The 21,465-nt window shown below is 42.1% G+C and overlaps 1 protein-coding gene across 1 annotated transcript in view; it reads left to right on the top strand.

Annotated features, from left to right (window-relative positions):
* LOC108786759 (twisted gastrulation protein homolog 1-A-like) overlaps positions 1-17,250 on the top strand; it is a 22,975-nt gene extending 5,725 nt beyond the window's left edge. The window contains exons 3-5 of the mRNA XM_018556119.1: positions 1,754-1,853; positions 8,679-8,888; positions 16,994-17,250. Coding sequence (XP_018411621.1) covers positions 1,754-1,853; positions 8,679-8,888; positions 16,994-17,235 — 552 coding nt within the window. The 3' untranslated portion in view covers positions 17,236-17,250. The remainder of the gene's footprint in view (positions 1-1,753; positions 1,854-8,678; positions 8,889-16,993) is intronic.
* Positions 17,251-21,465: the final 4,215 nt, after the last annotated feature.

A 21,465-nucleotide genomic window follows, 5' to 3' on the forward strand; every position in this document is an offset into this window, starting at 1 on the left:
GTATTTTAATACCTACTCAAGCATGGGAGATGTATCTGTGCTACCAATAGCAACCATTCCCATATTAACTGTTTGTATAAATAACTGTTTGTATAAATAAGACACATTGTCCAGCCTTTGATTACATTTTTTATATTTTTGTAGTCTGAAAGTCTATATATCTCTAGACAGGAACATATACATTAGATTGTAAGCTCATGAGGGCAGGGCAACTACATGACTCCTGTATAAGCCCCTCCCCCAAACAAAGAAGTAAATAGGCATGCAGTCCTAGGCCCCGTTCACATATAGCGAATTGTAGCGCGATTTTCCGCCGCGATATCGCGCATTTTTGCCGCGCGATATCGCGAGAAGTCGCCGTTGTTATTCAATGGAGCTGTCTTAACTCCATGTCGCGCGTCGCTCGTCGCGGTCGCAAGTCGCTTCTACTGGACCCTTTTTTCGGCGGATTTTGCGCGATTTTACTTTTTTTCTATGGAGCCCGACGGGGAAGGTGGCGCTACCGTCGCTGGATCGTCGCTGGAACGTCGCCCCGAAAGTCGCGCTATCCCGGCCGTGCGGATCCGCTGCAAAAGGTATGTCGCTATATGTGAACGGGGCCTTAAAGTACAGTGCAGACACCCTTTAGGCCCATGTGATCCTGTCGATGGCACAAACGCTGCAGAAACTTCCTTGCCAGAGAGCAGCATCCAGAGATGCCTTGCTGGTCCAAACAGTGAGGTTCACACTGTAGAAACTTTTAAGTGGTTTCCTTGCTCTCTTTACAATTCCATTGCTGTCAGTAACAGGATTGCTAGTGTAGCCCCTACCATCTTTAGTGGAGTGGCTACTAGATATTTAGTGATTGCCAGAGCTGTAGTCAGCCTGGCTGATTTATAGTTAAGGTTTATCTGGTTAATTCCATGTGTTCTGGCATTGATTGTACTTGTCTGAGTGGAGTGTGACTCCAATGTAGTGTGAGACAACCAATATGGGACGCTGTGAATGTGTGTGCAGTCCACCAGCCAATCACGGGGGCTCTCAAAGCCAGTGCTGCATGCTGGGACAGGGCATATATATTCAAGGGAATTGCCATGTGCTCAGTCCAGCCTGGGATAGCCCAAAGTCCAGCCAGGGCTGGGTGCTGTCCAGCCTGCCCCAGGCTAGGTGGGAATGCTTGAGTGCGGGAAAAGTTTTGCTAGGCCTCAAGCCTGTAGAAGGCCTTTGCTACTGATTGAGGAGGAGAACCAGGGAAGCTGATGGCTACTGGAGGTGCCTAGAATAGAGAGGACCTCAGGAGCATGTCTGGTGTCTCTTCCATTGAAGATTCTGTGACAATCCGTGCTCATCTGTTCAACTACCCTCTGTCAGTATGTGCTTGTATTAAATCTGCACTGGAATTCTGAAAGGGACTTATCCCAGTTTGGATATGTTAATAATGTTCTTCAGCATCGTACTTCTGGCCTGGATCTCAGCTCTGTTGGTCACTAGAAGAGGGCAGTTAATGCTAGTGGGGCAGCTGGTTACCAAAATCCCCTAGACAGGCTATGGCTGAATCGGGTATTCCAGTGGCTCCTTCGGGGGAGAGCACTACACTAGTGTATGATGGGCCTTAAATTGGCAAAGGACCACAAGAAGCAGACTAAAAGGGCCCCAGAAATGTGCATGCTGCTGCATTAAATGAGTTGTATATATCTGAAAACATTGTGTTTTCAGAGTGATTTCTCTAGACAGAGTCTCATTTATAATGATGTCATATGGATTCTCCCTGCAGGAGCTCTGTCAGTGCAGCATGAAAGGAGACGAGTGTCCTTGCTGCCAGGATTGCATGATGTGTCTGGGCAGTATTTGGGAACAGTGCTGCTCTTGTGTGGGTAAGTAAGCCTAGATGATATCAATTAGGTTTTTAAGTTTGCATCTAGAATGAGAAAACTGAACATTTTACAGGCTTTTACAAACTCATGGAAGTTTATGTCTGCTGTAGGTGCATACAGCCATATTTACTCCATCTGGGGAAGATGGATGATCTTGAAAGCAGGAGAATGCAGAAAATCACCTTTTGCTGCATATACACTGCTTTTCTCTATAAGTCATATAACAAAAAGTCAGACTTCTGGTAAGGTTTATGCATCTTTACATAGATACTTATACAGGAGGGCAAACTAATAAGGCTGTCTGTAGACTATCATTGCTGGAACCAGCTTATAAGGGTGAACAATGGTAAGCAGAACTGGTTTTCTAAACTTGTCCAATCAGTTTTTTTTCACTAAGCAGCTGGTTTGAGAGTTATATGTCTATGGGTATATGAAATCTCCATTAGACCTACTGCACCCACCTTCTTAATTCCAAAAGATATTACAGAACTCTGGTAATTAACATAATGACAGAAACTGCAACTTATGATTTATCGCTGTAAAAGGTGCATGGAAACATTGTCTGAAGTACTTAATTTCAAAACTGTTTAACAAACAGTAGCTTTTATGAACTTTAGAACAGCAGGAGGCCTCATTCATTATAGTGAAACACCAGACATAAATATAAAAAACACCATTCAATCCAGTTATGTTCTTAGGCAAATATGTACTGTGGAAAGATCAGCTCAAAGGTTACATAGTTACATAGTATCTGAGGTCGAATAAAGACATAAGTCCATCAAGTCCAACCTATTGTTGATGTGTGCGTATGTGTACACGCACACACATATATATATATATACATACATATACACATATATACATGTACATACACACATACATGCATATATACAAACACACCCTCACATACACACATCGGTCCTTGTATCAGTTCATTGTTAACTGTACCTGTATCCCTGTATGTTATGGTTTCTCAGGAAATCGTCTAACAGCTTCTTGAATGATTCCACATTCTTAGCTGAGATCGCTGCCTCTGGCAGTGAGTTCCAGACCCTAACCGCTCTAACTGTGAAGAACCCCCTTCGCCCCTTGTGCTTGAATTTCTTTTCCACCAATTTTAGGTGGTGGCCTCTAGTCTTTGTAATGGAGTTAATTGTAAAGAGTTTGTTGCTAATGTTACTGTCACCATTAAACAATTTGTACATGAAAATCATATCCCTTCCGTAATCTCCTTACTTCTAACGTGAACATGTTTAAATTTAGTAGTCTTGTCTCATAGCTCTGGTCCTCCATTCCCCTAATTAGTTTGGTTGCCCTCTGCTGGACTCTTTCAAGCTCAAGGACGTCCTTTCTGCGGACTGGTGACCAAAACTGGACCGCATACTCCAGATGAGGCCGAACCAGTGATCTATAAAGTGGCAAAATTATAGACCTGTCTCTGCAATAAATACCCTTCCTAATACAGGACAGGACTCTACTTGCTTTGTTTACAGCAGTCTGGCACTGCAAGCTATTAATCAATCTGTGGTCTACAATGACCCCCAAATCTTTTCCCATTTGCCCATTTGCTTATTTTTATTCCCAAAGTGCATTACTTGGCATTTGTCGACAATAAACCTCATCTGCCATATATTAGCCCACTCCCCTATTTTATCCAGGTCCTCCTGTAATGTTAAACTGTCTAGGTCCGTTTCTATTACCCTCCCGATTTTGGTATCATCAGCAAACACTGAAACATTGCTACCTCACCCTCCCCGATGTCGTTAATAAATCGGGTGAACAGCATGGGGCCCAGCACAGAACCCTGAGGCACACCGCTCATGACACTAGCCCATTCTGAAAAGCTGCCATTTACAGATACGCTTTGTACTAGGTCCTGTAGCCAGTTCTCTATCCATATACACACCATCCCATCTATGCCCGTGGATCTCAGCTTGTATAACAAGCGTTTGTGTGGCACCGTATCAAAAGCCTTTGAGAAATCCAGATATACCACATCCACCGATCTCCCTCCATCCAGATTTCTACTTACCCCCTCGTAAAAAGTTAAAGGTATCGATTCAAGGATGCATAACCTAACCAAAAACTTTAAAGAGCTGTCTTTGCCCACTTTTTATAAGAGTAAAGTTTAAAATACAAACAAAGTTACCCTTGCAAGGGTTATTCAGAATTTCTCTTCCAAACACAAATACTTCACTCCAGTTTCCTGGCTTTCTTCTGCAGCCCTGTTGATCTGGTCCACAGGCTTAGGTCCCTGTTTGTCTCTCCTCCAGACAGTTGTCACAACTCTCTCTGCTCACACCATTTTGCAGCTCCGAACTGCAGTGGCTTACCTTCTCTTGGATGGAGCCCTCTTGTCTCCTGGGTTGAGACTTCCTCTGTCTCCTAGGTGGAGCACTGAGATAGAGTCAGCTCCCATAATATGCACTGATGGGTATGTCTATATAAATTACTATATGTTATCTCTGTACTGTCATCTCTGTGTCTGTCGAAGGGGACCCTGTGTGGCCCCCGAAAGCGTTTGCCAATGAGAGACAGCATCTGTCAATAAATGAGCATCTAATTGCTGTTATTATTGTTGTTGGAGTGCTTGTGACGTCTTCCTTTTTGTTTTTAGCTCCCATAATAAAACCCTTGTGTACACCTGAACAATCAGTAGGTGCTGGTTACCACCAAAACATGGACCTAGGGTTGGCTCTTCATTCTACCCAAGGCTCTAAACCAGGCTTCATGGCCTAAACCAGGATTTACTTATGCCAGAGGAAACTGGAAAAAAAACTATTTCCTCCCTATTAGACATGCATCCTGGAACCCCTCAACCTGCACCAGTGAGAACACTAGGTGGCACCAAATCCTTTTCACTCCATGACAAAGCACTGTCCTGTCTAAGAAAAGTAAGATCACAGTTTGGTAGAAAGAACCATAGCTCACCTGATGCTAATTTTTCTGTATTCTTCCACTGCCACTGAAATTCCTATGTGGCTATTGGTTGCACAAGTCCAATGGCCTGGTGACTAGCTGCCTAGATACTGTGGCTGAATTATCCACTGTAGGCAGGAGTGGTATTTGTTCACCATGGAACATACCGTGTTTCCCCGAAAATAAGACACTGTCTTATATTTTTTTTGCCCCCAAAAAACACACTGGGTCTTATTTTCAGGGGATGTGTTATTTTGTTTTTTATACTGTGCAACAAAATGTACAACAATCTAAAGTTATCTGGTATCACTCCACCTGTCACAGTAACCAGCGCTGTAGAGGAATATCGGCTAATGCGGCTCTGCTCCCTCCGCCGACGCAGCCTTGCTTTCTGCAGCGCTGGCATGCTTTGCCATCAGGGACAGTGGTACCAGCGGTGCAGCAGTGGGGACATCAGACAGTGGACAGCCAGTAAAGTATGGTACCATTTACCGGTACACATTACAGTACAGTACCATTACATTAAGCAGTGCCTTCAGGGGGACAGCAGTTGAAGTATGGTACTGGAGTGCTCCCTGTCACTGCGCTGGCCGGAGGGAGTCCCCTGTCATCCCCTTAATACAGTATGTCCCTGCAGGCTGATACCATCTCTCCTGCTCTTCAAGTTTCCCCCTCACATGCTACCACCAAACTAGGTCTTATTTTCGGGGTAGGTCTTATATTACCGAAATCTTGAAAAATAGTGCTAGGTCTTACTTTCGGGATAGGTCTTATTTTCGGGGAAACAGGGTATTCTTGGGGTCCAGTTGATGACTGTCTGGGGGTATACTGTTCATTTTCCTTACCTAACCCCTGGAGCAGAGGTGCACTTAGATAATCTGTGTATTATTTTATTCCATCCTATTTTATACAAATATCTATACTTTTTTTAATTGTCCCATAGTTTTAATTATAAGAACTGTCCACCATGTTTGGGATAAGTAAAAAAAAAGTTCATACATTATATATAATGTTCCTATAGTCCATTAATCTAGTGCCATTTAAGTCTGTAGGACGTTAGTGCTTGGGCGGCCCAGTCTAGATTTCTACCAGATGTAGACAACGTGGGAGGCTGCTACCACCAGAGGAAATAAGTAAGCCCCTGTGGTGGGGAGGCTCAACTAGGGCTAGGGAAGGGGGCTGCTTGGTTTTATATTACTTCTTTTAATAAACCAATTCATTTCTATAGTATGCAGTATGCACATATTTGAAGACACCAAGCTAGCCTATTACTGTCTGCACTAACCCTATATGGAAAGTGACAGATTTATCTAACGTTTTAACTGCTAGAGAAAGCTAATTCTGTGTTTGTAAAAACCTACATACTAGCTTATTATATCCTGGCGAGCCGAGTCTTCTGACTAGAAGTGTCAAGAGTGTGGGTCTCTTGCAAGCTCATTAATTGTGTGAGTGGTGTGTGCATCCTGTGTGTGCGTTTTACCTTCCCTTCCCTATCCATGACAGGAAAATACAAAGGGCATGTAATCAAATAAATATATAAATACATTTGGGCCTGAAGTTCTGCTTTCAATTTTTAATCTTGGCAGGGTCCATCAAGTGGATTTCAGAGGGCTATGTGTAGTTTAAAAATCTAATTTGTCTGCTTTTTGCCCTTCTACAATGGCACTTTTTTAATGTGCAAAAAATTTGACAGATCTCAGGATCCTTGTGAAATGCTACAGTCACCAGGAATCAGAGTTCAAATCCTGAGATACAGAGCTGCCACTGCTGGCTGTCTGCTGAAAATGCAAGTTGACTGGCTGTCGGGCTGACACTCTACCTTTAGTGCTCTCTGAGTTACTCGCATAGATCAAGTATACATAACAGAAAACTCAGCGTAAAGTCAGAAGTCATGATCTACATGAGTAGTCAATAATGGCAACGTCCATATCTCTCAGGAAAGGTTTCCTTTAAGTACACTGACAGAACGTACTAAAATGAATGTGCACATAAATCACAATAGCTATAGGCACTTAATAATCAATCATCACTATAAACTAAAAAATATGTTTGACATCTATCCAGTTTTGTTGTGAAGCCTTTTGTTTTATGTAAGCTGTCACCAGAGACAAAAGGAAGCAACAAAATACAGTCCCTTTCTTTTTATAGACTCAGTTCACTAACCTGTAATACATGTGCGGTCTACCATAACAGCAATTACTTTTTTTTAGCTCATTGGCTCCCATTGCTAAAGTAATAATTAAGACAAGTGACAAACCTCATAGTTAAGCAAACTTGATATCTTCAAAGAAGCACTGTCTATTCAGGGCACAATGGTATTTCCTCCTGATAGCTCACCTACCTGACACTCAACAATACATACTCCCTCAGTGTCTCCATGTTGCAGGAATCTACCCTGGATAAGCTCCAGAGTTTACCAGGGTGGATGGTGTCACAGCCTTCACCAAGTGAGAACCTGGAAATAAGCCTTAAATACTGTCACATAGGGGAGGCCACATGTTTCCTCCATACCCAGAAGCTCTATTGGAGCAGGTAGGTGACAAAGTATCATGGATCAGTGAGAATACCTTGCTGTGGGAGGGGTGTGGGCAGAAGGGTGCCATAAGGAGACACTGTCACTGTGCCCATTTCGTGTCTCTTCAAAAGGCATCAGGACAAGTAGTCAGCTGTGTGTCTATATTATTAATATTATACAGGATTTATATAGCGCCAACAGTTTGTGCAGCGCTTTACAATATAAGGAAGACATTACAATCAGAATACAATTCAAGACAAGATGGTAAGAAAGGCCCTGCCCGTGATGGCTTAGGCTTTAGGTGTCTTGTGTTTTTTTTGATCTCTTGAAACTTTGGCTCATTGATCCTTGAAAGTGATTAAATCATCTTTTATGCAAACCATTTTCTAAAAATGATACCACTTGGCTATAATGACCCTTTACATTGCAGCTGAGGTTCTATTGTACTCTACAACATCTAGGAGGTAAACTGGAAGAGAGCATTTTACTGCAGCTTTCATCTTTCTTTAAAGAACCTTTAATCAATGTTGTATTCTTTTGTTAAACAATAACTGACTGCAATTTCATTATTTCCATTCCATTTCAACCCTTTTTCTAGTTGCTTTCTTTTATTTTGTCACTACACAAAACTAGAAAATAAGGTTTTAGGATGGTCAAGCACTGCAAATAACAATGGCACAGGGGTCCTTTAGTTGTAAAGTATTATAAGAAGATGAGATGTTATTGCAGCAAGGGGTTCCAGGAAAATATGGCATTTTATTTCTTCTTCTTCTTCTAAGGCTTCTTTAAAGGCCAAACTTATCCAAAACTGATTTTTCAGTATGGCTTCCTTTGTCTCTTCAGGGCGTCAGCCTGCAGAAGTACCAAGACCATTAGAAACCACTGCAAGGCCAAATAATGCCACCATGGCTTCTCCATGTAAATAAATACATATGTGGTAAATTCAACTACAACAATTGGTACCTTTTGTTATACTACTGTGAGAATGGGCAGAGACATAGACTACTGCTGGGAAATCTCACTATTGGAATGGCCATAAGTTCTAATTAATCAACAAGTGTTTTAGCCTCTCTAAGCACATGCAAAGCTGAAATATTAGGAGTGGGCCTTATACTGGTAAAGGCCTTCTACAAGTCTGCTTCTTACCTCTAAAGCAGCATGTACATGCACACATTAGTTTGTATTCCTAAAAATACCTGGATATGCTTCAATGGGTAAAAGAAGTTGAGTTATCACTTAGCTTTAGCAAATAAGATGTAGTTATGTTATCCCATAAGGTCATGTATTTATCACTGCACCCCTAAACCCAGGTGTCTGGTGTTAGTATGGCTGTTATACAAAAGGTTATATGCTGGCCCTGTTATTTTTTTGTGCTTCTTTTTGCTCCTCAGGTTTGTGCAGTGAGCATAAAGGAAGTCGCAAACTTGCAGCCCGAAGAAGTTCACTAGAGGAGCTACCTTTCCCATTGCCATCTCTGTTCCAGTCTCTATGTGAACTGCAGGGAGATGCAGCTGTAGACTGGACCATTCACACTCTGCCCGCATCTAAAGAATTCAGCCAGATGTCTCATATGGATCATATCCTTCTCGGCACTCATTCAGGTACAGCAAACAAAGCTATAAATATGTAATTCTAGTAATGGAACTGATTTATTATAAGTTTCAGCCTCGTTTCAGCTTAGTTTACACTGACATCTGCCAAGTAATGCATTAGGCAAAAACATTTTCAGATTCCTAATCAACAGAAACTGGAGTTGCAAGATCATACTTGCTATGATACCTCTAATCACACTGGTTGGTAAAAGGGTAATGTTTTTAAAACACTATTTCAACTAGGGTAATTATGAAATATGAATATTTTAAATGTACCACTTACAACCAGCAGATAACAAGGCTATTTGTCTAGGCTTTCTCAAACATGCATTACTGCCTTGCAGTGGATTGCCTCTATTGTAAAAAGATCTGAATACTAGAACAGTGTTTCTCAACCTTCATTAGTCCCGGTGTAAAAGTATGCAAAATCTTGAGGGGCCCCAGTCTGTCATAGATTTTAAGGGGGACCTAATGCAAGAACATGGCCTTCACATCAGAGTCACCCTTTGCATCAGTATTCTCTCTTCACATCAGAAGTCCTTCTTTCATATTAGAAACGCCGCTTTCATATCAGGGTCCTCCTCTTTCACATCAGAGTTCCCCCTTTACATTAGGAGCCCCCCTAACATCACAGTCCCACTACTAAAAAATTTGAGGCACCCCTGGGGAAGCCAGAAGGCACACCAGTGTGCCAGTGCATCATGGTTGAGAAAGACTGTACTAGAAGATTGTTTTAACCACCCAGCTGGATAAGGGCTTCTTTACACCATGTTATTTAAGCTGTGTTTTTCTACACAACACTGCACATGCATGGAGTAAACAGGAAACATAAAAAACAATTGTTTTTAAGTGCCCTGTTCACGCCGTACATGTAAGGTGGAGTATGGGAAACCGCAACTCAAGGAACATGGTGTGAACAAGCCCCAAGTCAGAGAAGGGACACAAGCCCTTACCTTTCTTATAGCAGTGACCCCTCTAGTTTTTCAGCAGAAGTAAAGAAGCAGCCCACTGTCAATGCTGGGTTTTCTTACTGGAAAGCCCAGCATGTCCTGCTGACATGTTTAAAATGACCTCCCTATATTGCATGTTTATTTTTTTTAAAGGGTTTTAAACAAATAATAAAACCAATATAAAACAATTCATGAACTTTATAAATCTATAAACATGCATTTTTTAGCAGCCTTATAGCCCATTCACACCAGGGTGGTCGCAAGGGAGGTTTGGGGAGTTTTAATTGCATTTCAGCGAACAGGGCCTTACATGCTACCCTACTTCCTCTCTAGGAATTATGTCTTTATTTATTACATGTATTTATATATCACCAACAATATACATAAAATAAATTCACATCAGTCATATTAACCATTTGCATTGCATTGGTGGCTTTCCATCCTAGGGAAGTGTGCCTTTCCTCACTTGGACATCAATCTTACTTTCTCACAAACATGGTGCTGTTGCTGAAAGCCACAATCACTGTGAAGGGGGTGGGAGCAAAACATATTGATGCCCTTGAAGGCACAATCTATTGAAGGTCATGAGGGGGGGTTAAAGGGATACAACAGTTGAAAAAAAAACTTTCTTCAAGCAGTCCTAATGGCCACCAGTCCTTAGCTCTGCCCCCATATTCAATATGACTGTGATGTGGGTATTGGCAGGCATTGACAGTTGATGTCCATATCAGATGCAGAATGGATTGCTGAGGCTGATCTTTTACATCTGTATCCTGCCAGTCTAAGTTTATTCCAGAGCTAAAAAATGGTTAGACTTTCCTAATGAGCATCATTATAATAAATTAGTTACGAAGCTTGCTTGGGGATCAATCAATTTCCCTGGCACTGTAAACGCTGAGAAACAGTGTTCAATAATGCAGCAAAATTAGGAACTAGTGCTTACATTTTAAAATGGCTTGTCACACAAAGTGCTCATTTGTAATGCAAGATATGAAGACGATGCCAGGATGAGATGAAATAGAATGTAAAATGTCAAATACAATCTGCCGGTGTTGAAACATTTAACAACTGTTTTTGCAACATCCAAGCTGTCACTTCCTATTCAGCATGTTTATTGTTTCTCTGGATTACAGGGAAAAGTGCTATCCTGCTCATGTAATTACTATCAGTCATGATGCTTTTAGAGACACATCCAGTCCTTCCTGATTTGGTTTGAGGTTCTAATATTTATAGATTCTATCAACTGCATTATGTTTTTAACTGATTAGCACTAAACCAACCCTGCTATCAGTTTGTATAGCAACTTGACCTGTGCAATGTTAGGCCCCGTTCACACCTAGGCATTTTGACACGCGTAATTGTCCACGCTGAAGACAAGAAATCCCATTTATTTCTATAGCCGCGGTTCACACCTGAGCGTAGAAAAACGCCTGACGCTGGAAAAAGTACATGAGCTTTTTTTTTTTTTTGGCAGAGCAGTTTGATTTGTTCCCATACACTTAAGAGGAAACACGATTTTGACCATTTACATCAATATGTCATGATCTGCTCATGAAAACACGTGACTTACTATACACAAGGAAACGTGTTTAAACCACATGCAAAATCGTGCAGCGAAAACGCTAGCAGATACACGTGAAAATGCTGTCGCCTAGGTGAATGCAGCCTTAGAGCCAGATCGTGCACCACTTCATATTCCACCAAAAACTCCTTTTAGTATTAGAACAAACTCATTCATGTGCTGCTGAGGAGATCTTTCTGTCAGGTTTTTTTAAAGGGTTGCAAGGGTTTTTTTCCCCCAGCCTCTTGTTCAACTTTAAAGTGTATTTCCCCTTTTGCAGTCAAATTTGAGAAAACCCCTTTATATGTTTGTTATGCATTCCAATTCACACAGTATACCCAAAAATATATATATAAATAAAAAAAAAAAAAATTCTTACCTTTTTAGCTGTTTTATTGCAGCAGGCAACATGGCTGATTCCAGTTTTTTTTCTCAGCACCTTCAGAGTGATCTGTCATTTATAGAAAGGCTTAAAAGGGAAATTTTACGGATTGTGTTTTAATTAGTAACATACAATGGGGAAGTCCCTCACCCCTCAAATATTCTCTTAACATTACAAAAGAAAAAGAAGCAAGTATAAATTGTAACCCTTAGGGCCTGTTCACACGACGTCTGTTTTCTGTGCTGACCGGCTCCGTACGCTCCTGCACTAAAAATGCATCCCAATGTATCCCTATGTGTTTTATGGGGTACAGTTCTCACGTGCGCAGTCCGTTCAGGTTACGACAGAAAAAATACTGCATGTCACATTTTGTCCGGTCAGGAAACGGGCCGGAAACGCAAAACGCTTCAAAAACGCGTCAAAAACGCACTGCACTGCAGCTAACATACTGACAGCCCCACTACAGCAAAAAAAAACTTTTTTAACTGGAACGCATCAAAAACGCGGCCAAAACGCACTGCATCAGTAGCACCGCGTCTGCAGATCCGCACCTGATATCATGTGAACAGGCCCTAAGGAAGTCAAGAAACCCTAACCCAAGTAAAGCTATTTAAACCACCAAAAGCATTTTTATTGTAATTCTTTTTAGCTTATGCGATGTGAATGGGAATATGTAACAAATAGAAAATAGGTGTTATCCCAATTTGACTGCAAAAGTGGAAATAGACTTTAAGGAGACTTCCGCTTACAGCTGTTACCTGGACAAGAAGTGAGGGGAAATCTTTCTCATGGGCACACCGAAGAATAAAATCTGAAACAAGGTCTTCTTGACTTGAAAATATGTGTTTTTATTGCCATGAGTGTCCCCACTGGAGGGATTTCGCACACTTTTTGTTCTGTCTAACATCTTAAAGGAGAACTATGGGGTCAGTGCTTTTCCCCATAGTTCTCCTTAAGGTAACGGGAGGACACAAACTAGCGCCCTTCCGTCACCCTAAGCTCAGTATACCACGAGCTACAGCTGGGGGAATCCAGCCCCTCCCCTGTCACGGCAGAGAGCCGTGACAGGATCGAGAGGTGAGCGAACGCCGTTATGTGTTCGCTCACCTCCCGATCTACTAAGCCGACCTGTGACAGTTTCATTGTCACAGGTCGGCTAGAACTATGAGGTGAGTGAAAAGCACTCGCCTCATACTTCTCCTTTAAATAGACAGGAATTGGGGAGATTTTCTAATTTCCTGCTCTGTTTGACATTGGTCAAATAAGGAGATAGTGAGTAGAAATCTCCCAAAGTCCACTCAACGCATCTTACCTAATCTTACAAAACAAATCTAAAACACAACAGGCGGAATTGAAGTGCACTGAAGATCGCAATACAGTCATAGATGTGGGCTGGGACAAGGGGGCTGAAGGATCACATGCTGAGTGTTTGCGCCCTCTTGTGGCTAATCTATGAATCACTACAATACCAAAACAAAACATAAAAGAGCAACCATGTCAAAATGTAAGTCATAACAAAATTAAGGTAACCTGCATTAAATCACAGGAATTAAAAAAAAACATACTTTCCATTTTACTTCCAGTCAATTCACAAATGTAAAACTATTTTTCAACATTGCTATTTCTATAGCAGAGGTTTTTTTATTGTTTTTTTTTCCTGTGCCTACTTGGTTTTATTTCTGAAAGTAGGGGAAGGAGAACTGCCCTTGAATTCTCCTAACAAACATTTAGTTTTTTAAGAATGAAAAACATTTTTAATGGCCAAGTTTTAAATGTTCTACTATAAGACTCTCAGGGGGACATTTATTTGTACACTGAGTGGCCAGATTATTATGACCACCCCACCAGTACTTCGTTGGGCCGCCTCGTGACTCCACGGGATGTTGAAAGGTGATGGGAGAAATCTGACACTGCACTGTTGCCCTTCTGTTGTCTTGTACCAGTCTTGCCACTCTCCGTTCTGCCCTAATATTGACTAGTCGCTGACGGTCACAATTCGCACGTTCAGACCCAGATTTTCGGCTGGCAGTCCAGTCTTTAAACACTTTAACAACAGCTGCTCTTGAACATTTAACGAATTCTGCTGTTTTTCTGATACTTGCTCTATGGCTCCGAGCGCCAACAATCATCCCACGTTCAAAGGCTGTTAAATCGCAACCTGCTTCCCTATTTATAATCGTCTGGCCCTCTAGCAACTTCAGCGTGAAATTATAGCTAATTATAGGTAATCTGCCTACAAACGTCAGGTGGTCATAATAATCTAGCCACTCAGTGTATAGTCCTGTATTAATGAATGTACAATTTGCATGCAAAATGTGAACATTCATCTTTCTGTCTGTTTTGTCATCCAAGTGACAGATTTCATTCCACATGATTGCGAGGCCAAAAAGAGCCTGTATGTCTATTTTCTTAGTTGTGCCCCTACTGTCGAGAACATATTTAGCAATGAGAATGAACATTAGAATTGTCACAGATCTAAGAAGTGTTCACAGAAGGGATCACTTTTTAAACAGATGCAGATAAGTTCATTTTCAGCACTGGCTAAGTTATTACCCAAATTGCGTGCAGAAAACCAAATCTGGCCCTTTTAGTAAAAAAGAAAAGAAGCAACAGATTAGCAACTTCATACAAGGAGAGAGAGATAGGAGAGAGAGAGAGAGTGTGAGAGAGATTATAATAAATGAATAAATATATCATAAGCAAATATTATTAATATTATTATACAGGATTTATAAAGCACCAACAGTGCAGCGCTTTACAATATAAGGAAGATATTACAATCGCAATACAATTCAATACAAGATTGTAAAGAGGGCCCTGTGAGGGCTTACAATCTAAAAGGGAGGGGGAAGTGATACATGAGGAGGTAGCTGTGTGGATGAATTGTTTGAGAATGTGATAGTTCAGTGGTCAGGTTGAGGTGGGATAGGCTTCCTTGAAGAGATGAGTCTTTAGGAGATAGATGGACAGGTTAGGTTAAAGAGTTCCAGAGGATGGGAGAGACTCTAGTGAAGTCCTGGAGCCAAGCATGGGAGGAGTTGAGGAGGGAGCTGGAAAGCAGGAGTTCTTTGGAAGAGTGAAGGGGACGGTTAGGGTGATACTTTGAGACAAGGTTGGAGATGTAACCTGGGGCAGAGTTGTGGATGGCTTTGTAAGCGGTTGTTAATATTTGGAATTTTATCCTTTGGGTGACGGGAAGCTAGTGCAGGGATCGGCAGAGGGGGGTTGCAGACACTGAGCTGTTGGTTAGGTGAATGAGTCCAGCAGCTGCATTCATGATAGACTGAAGGGGAGATATCCTGTGTAGTGGAAGGCCAATGAGGAGGGAGTTGCAATAGTCAAGACGAGATATAACAAGGGAGTGGATGAGTAATTTAGCGGTTTCATTGGTGAGTATTTTGGAGATGTTACGAAGGTGAAGGCGGCAGGATTTGGATAGTGATTGGATGTGGGGAAGAAAGGTGAGGTCCGAGTCAAGGACGACACCTAGGACCTTGGCATGGGGGGAGGGTTGGATAGTTGTGTTAACAATCTCAAGGGAAAAGTTGGGGGAAGGTGCACGGGTAGGAGGAAATATCATGAGCTCAGTTTTTGAAAGGTTGAGTTTTAAGAAGTGTTGCGACATCCAGATGGATATGTCAGTTAGTAGATTAGTGACACGAGAGGACAAAGAGGGGGTGAGTTGTGGAGTAGAGATATAGATTTGAGTTTCATCGGCATAAAGATGGTATTGGAAGCCATGTGTGGTTATTAACTGACCAAGGGAGGAGGTATAGATAGAGAAGAGAAGGGGTCCAAGGACAGAGCCTTGGGGAACCCCTACAGGAAGAGGAGGGGAGGAGTTAGATTTGTAGGTGACACTAAAGGAGCGCTTAGATAGGTAGGAGGAGAACCATAAGAGAGCAGAGTCTTGTAGGCCAAGTAAGTGGAGTTTTTTGAAGAGGAGCGGGTGGTCAACAGTGTCAAAAGCAGCAGAGAGGTCTAATAGCAAGAGTAGGGAGTAGTGGCCATTGTTATATATTGTCTAAGTACAAGAGGCATGTGTATTCTTACTTGAATCTTGGTGTGCTTTGTGTATTTCTTCCTGATGTGTGCAGTAATTCAGTGTGAATCTTTGCCTTTGTGCAGAAGCTTCCTGTAATAAAGACCAGACTGCTGCTCTCTCTCCTTGTGCAGGGTGACTGGTCGTTTCTTCGCCCCCTCCTGTAGTTTTCTGTAAGCAGCCTGTAGTGGGTGAAGCCTGCTGACTCCCTCCCACAGCTCTGCTCTCTGCACATGATATGTACAGCACATTGATGATGTCACTACTAATTTTACAAGGTTATTTCTGGGTTTGCAAAGACATTTGGTGCAGACAAAGCATACTTGTATCCTTTGTGGCCATTAAGGAAGAATTCCGGGCAAAACTGTAGCCCCACCGCAAGGGTTAAGTGCTTATTTTGGTCTAGGTGCAAAAATAACAACGTTATACTCCCTGAACCATGCAGCTGGCTGGCTCCTCCTCTTCTCCAGTGATGGTAGGTCCCTTGTCGTCCTCACGTCCTATTCACTGTGCAAAGAACGCTATGACTCAAGAATCCTTAGACCACTGCAGTGGAGGGTGAGATAAGGACCGGTTCTAACAGCCAGCTTGCTCCGAGGGTTGGGTGAGTATAACTTTGTTATTTGTGTACCTAGACCAAAATGAGCACTAAACCCTTGCAGTGCAGAGGTAGCCCCACTGCAAGGGTTAATACCTTTTTTGCCCGGAGTTCTTTAAGGAATATATTTAAATGAAAGTTTTTGTTTCTCGAGTTCTGCTTTAATACCGGTGTGCACTGCATGGTGTGGCATCCAGTATTGCACTCCATACAGTGTACAGACCTTTAGCTTCAGATCTTGGCGCTTGAAGTGATAACACGGATGGCGCCGTGTTACAGTGCAATCGATGATGGAAATCATCCAGCACTCAATTGTATGCATGTATTTTATTCACTTGTCACATGTGGCATCAAGCCAACATTTCGGGGCCATGCAGGGTCCCTTCCTCGGTGTTCATACTTCATGCATACAATTGAGTGATGGTGACTTCCATTATTGTTTGCATTGTGTGGCATGACTTGACAAATCTGCAGCATCTTGTGTGCTGGAATACACACATACATTATAAGACATAATAATCCTGTCAGGCATTTATTGCCTTTACAAATTCACATTTTTCTTTTTCCTTTATCTGCTTTAGCTTTACCTTCCCCACCTTCTGTGAATGTAGCTGCCATTTGCACAGTGATGTATTTTAAACCCTGTATGACTATGAAAAGATGCCAGGAGTCCTGTGAAGTTACCGGCTCCTCGAGGTACCGTTGGTTCCATAACGGATGCTGTCAATGTGTGGGGCCCGACTGCTATGGATATGGCAACAAAGAGCCACTATGCCAGCAATGCCATCCTAAGGGAATGCTGTTATCTGGAGGAGACGCATAATAACTCTGGAAATAATGAATAAGGAAAGCTCCTGATTCGAGAAATCAATTCACTTGGATGTTGTGGACACCTGCTTTCTATCAGCTGAAAGGCATGCATGTCATGTGAAGACACAGTTTCATATACAGTATGTACTGGTAAAATTCGTGTGTCATTTCACAATAAGCAACTGCTTTTTTTAGAGAGGGCAAAGTAGCGGATTTATAGAAGAATAAAAAGATCAGTGTCAAATAATAATCTGAGTAGTTGTACCAATAACTGTATTCATATTCATTGTTGTTGGGAGAGAAGATAACATGCAAATGAGAGAATTTCTATTTTGCAACAGTCCTATGACTGATAAGCAACATTACTAAAGTGTGGGGGTCATGTATATATGTTTTCTTTAGAAGCTACGCCAGCACATTTATAAAAGGCATCTGTGTGCTTTGCTTGCCTTCTGATTAAAGCCCCAATTTATTCTAGAGCGGTTGTACAGCTCAGAATCATGTGACAAGAGGTTGCATTCTCTCCCAAATGTCCTTTTAGAAGTCAACTAAATTAGGTTGCGTTCATTTTTTAAAATCGATTCCACATTAAGGTGGAAGGTAATTGACCTGACTTGAAGCGGAACTCCGGGCATAGTAATTTATAGACTCCTACATTGGTCTAGCTTGGCACACTGCCCTTTGTCCAATCAGTGAATGACTAGCATTCATTGTGAAAAGAATGGCCACTGTACCGAGCAACCAACTGTGTTTTAACAGTGGAAGGGAAGTCGCTCAGCAGAGCAACTGTTCCTGGACCTGTAGTTGCTGCTGATACTAAATTGCTTTACAGCGTCCATGTGGCCCTGCTGGGGATCATTTATATATATTTACATTTGTGTCAAGCTGGACCAATGTAAGTATATATACATTTCTATAGCTGGAGCTCTGCTATAAGCCTAGTTGCAGGGTTTCATGAAAAGCATAAGCTTTTTGCTGCCCGCATTTCAAACCAAATGTTTAAAGCCCAGCTCCAGGCATGAGACAAAAAAATTCTTGCAGTGGGCCCCCCTTCCCCTGCACTTCAAGGGTTAAGTGCTCATAAGGTCTAGGGCAGGGATCAGCAACCTGCGGCTCCGGAGCCGCATGTGGCTCTTTCATCCCTCTGCTGCGGCTCCCTGTCCAGGGGCGGAACTACCCCTGGGGCCCCAGGCTGTGGGGGGGCCCAGTGAGGTCCGGGCACCCCCCCTGGTGGAATATGTGGCAGAGTCCCAGGGCCCCGCACTGCCGACGGGCTTCTTAGTAAGGGGGCAGGTCTTGTGACTCACCTCCTCTCCCGGCCGCGTCCCTAGTAACAGGCGGCGGGAGAGGAGAAGTGTGTGTCACATGCCCCACCCCCCCCAGTGCACACCGTCTGGCTGGGATGCTGGCTGTGAGGCTTGGCAGTTGAATCCGGATGAGGAGCGCGGGGGAGTGCGTTACTAAGCCCAGAGTCCAGTGCGTTACTAAGCCCAGAGTCCAGTGCGTTACTAAGTCCACATATACCTATATACATGCCATACATAGCATAAAGGTAAAAAACGATATATGCCTTGTGATCTTCATTTTAGATGTCAAAAGGGTTTTGTGGCTCCCGGTGTTTTCTTTTCTCTGGGAAACGGGTCCAAATGGCTCTTTGAGTGTTTAAGGTTGCTGACCCCTGGTCTAGGGGGTACAAAGGAGATATTGCTTATCTGCCCCCACCCACATCTGCAGGCTCCAGTGCTTTCCTCCTCTCCATCACGCTCTGGGCTTTGTGCAGTCCCTCAACATCATCACATACAGTGCAGGGCTATTAACTCTGCATTGTATGTGGAGAAGGCAAGTGAGTGATCATATTCAGGAGCACCCTTTTGAAGAGGCTTCTCGGGTGTGGCCACATGGATGGAAGGAACCTGCCATAGCAAGGAGTAAAGTAAGTATTATCCCTGCATCAGTGGACTTACCAAGCAGTTCACTCTTGTATTGTCCCTGGAGTTGGGCTTTAAGGTCGCCATTAGGTATAAGATGACAGACTCCCAGATATTTTTTATCTCAAGTCTCTGGGCAGTTTCAAACAGTACTAAAATAAATCTTGGGAAGGACAAGGGATTGGACAGTTTCGAAAAGTTTTTCTGAATGCTATGGTTTCCACCATGATAAGATGATGGATAAGCATATAAACCACACCTTCCCCCTTCCTATTAGCCTCTGCAGGAATACTTGTGCAAATCTAGCCAAAACCTGTACCAAAAGTCATTGTAATACAGTAAGATTGTTCTTCAGCCATTCTCTGTTGTCTGTGGCTAGCTTTAGACAAATATTTGCAATTCAGTTGAAAAGTTTATTGACAAACATCTGTCACTCAGAGTCAGTCCTGGTGCAAGGAGACAGATGCTGCTCTTACTCTTTGAGCCCCCAGCACTGCTTTAGGAAATGTGGGCAGGAATGTTCTATTCATCCTACCTTAAACTATTGTTCTGGCTCAAACCCCCAACAGATCCCTCCTGAAGATCCTAGATCCTGGTATAGTGTTTGTCTTTGGGGTCATTTCACTAACCTTTTCACTTATTTATCAATGGCCATCTATGGTTTTCTCATCAAAACTTTTAGTTTACAAACATAAATATTTCATATATGCAGAATCCTTTTTTGATGCATGAAGGAGTCAACAGTTAAATATCTAATTTGAATTGTATTTTTTTTTTTTTATTCATTGGTATTTTTTTCACATGAAAGGTAATGCTATTGTTCTCAAAAGACGCCTCATAGAAACCACACAATTGTCACTAATGTTTGTGAAATGACTGAAATATACAGAATATCCCCCCTAAAATGATAAAGTAACATACTTGTGGTAAATCCTGCTGGCTTGTGGGAAAAAATCTTTATTGAGTTTAAAACCATTTTCGTTAGTACAAAATAGAAACATATGGTTGTTTGGGGTGGTAGTACACTGTGTATTGCATGGGTTTTTTTTCGCCCTGAAGTGCACAGCATACTTGCACATTGTGCCCTTCTCCAGCTCTGTGCAATGCATCTTCGGTCCCCCCCCATCTCTGCCTCCACCACTTCTGGGTTATGTGGGAATCCTCCTTGGCCATTGAGTGGCCACTGATGATTTAACTCCTGCAAATGCGCACAGGAGTTACATCGCCCCCAGCATCAGGCAAAATTACGGCATCTTACCAGTGTACACAAAAGTTTTTTTTTAAATAATTGAGGGAAAGAGGGAGAACTTTTTTTGCAGAAGAGACTTTGCATGTATCTTCTGCCAAAAAAAAATAGCTTCTAGCCAATTTTCATTTGTTTTATTGTACTTCCACTTGAAAATACCGCATGCATTAGTGAATTGACGCAGTATTCATTTGAAATAAAGGTATGTTTTACGTTTTAAAACATTATAAAAATGTGTATTTTCTTTTTGTTACCTGTGCTGTATGGATTTTGTTGTAGTGACTGATTATTTCTGCATTTTTAGTTCTTTTAGAAGTATACATTATTAGGGTAGGGCTACCAATAGACCATAAAGGGCATATGATTGTGATGATCCATTAGTCCTTAGGGCAGGGCATATACTATGTGTATGTGTGTGTGTATATGTGTGTGTGTGTGTGTGTGTGTGTGTATATATATGTGTGTGTAAATGTGTGTGTGTGTGTATATTTATATATATTGTGGCAGTGTAAGCTAGGGCTGCAGCTAACGATTATTTTCATAATCGATTAGTTAGCCGATTATTAAGTTCGATTAATCGATTAATCGGATAAAAAAAAAAGGCTCCAGTGATGGACTACTAGTTTCTATTGAGATTGTAAAGCCAATGCCACGGTGTAGTATGGCGACTTTGGCCAGATCCAATTACTGTCTCCTGTGTCTAGAGTCTATGTATGTATATCTATATGCAAAATGCTTTAGGTCCACGTTATACGTTACATGCGGTATTTCGCCTGTCGATTTTTGTCAGATAGTTTGATGATGATCTAATTTCCATGACTGGCCCCATTCAGCAGGTTAAAAAAACTGTTCCAGTTACAATTGTTCTCTAGCTGATAAGTCAGCATCAGCTCCCTGTCCCTGCTCAGCCACCTTCCCTTTAAAATGTACCTTTGTAAGTCCAGACAGCCAACTGTATGCCCTATGGCAGGGGTAGCCAAACTTAGCATAATGATGCCCGTAGACTTCAGAAGGTGGTTAGTGATGCCCGTAGACTTCAGAAGGTGGTTGTACAAGTGTTATGTAGCAG

The sequence above is a fragment of the Nanorana parkeri genome, unplaced genomic scaffold (genome assembly GCF_000935625.1).
Source record: "Nanorana parkeri isolate BGI_ZX_2015 unplaced genomic scaffold, ASM93562v1 scaffold225, whole genome shotgun sequence".
Classification (NCBI taxonomy): domain Eukaryota; kingdom Metazoa; phylum Chordata; class Amphibia; order Anura; family Dicroglossidae; genus Nanorana; species Nanorana parkeri.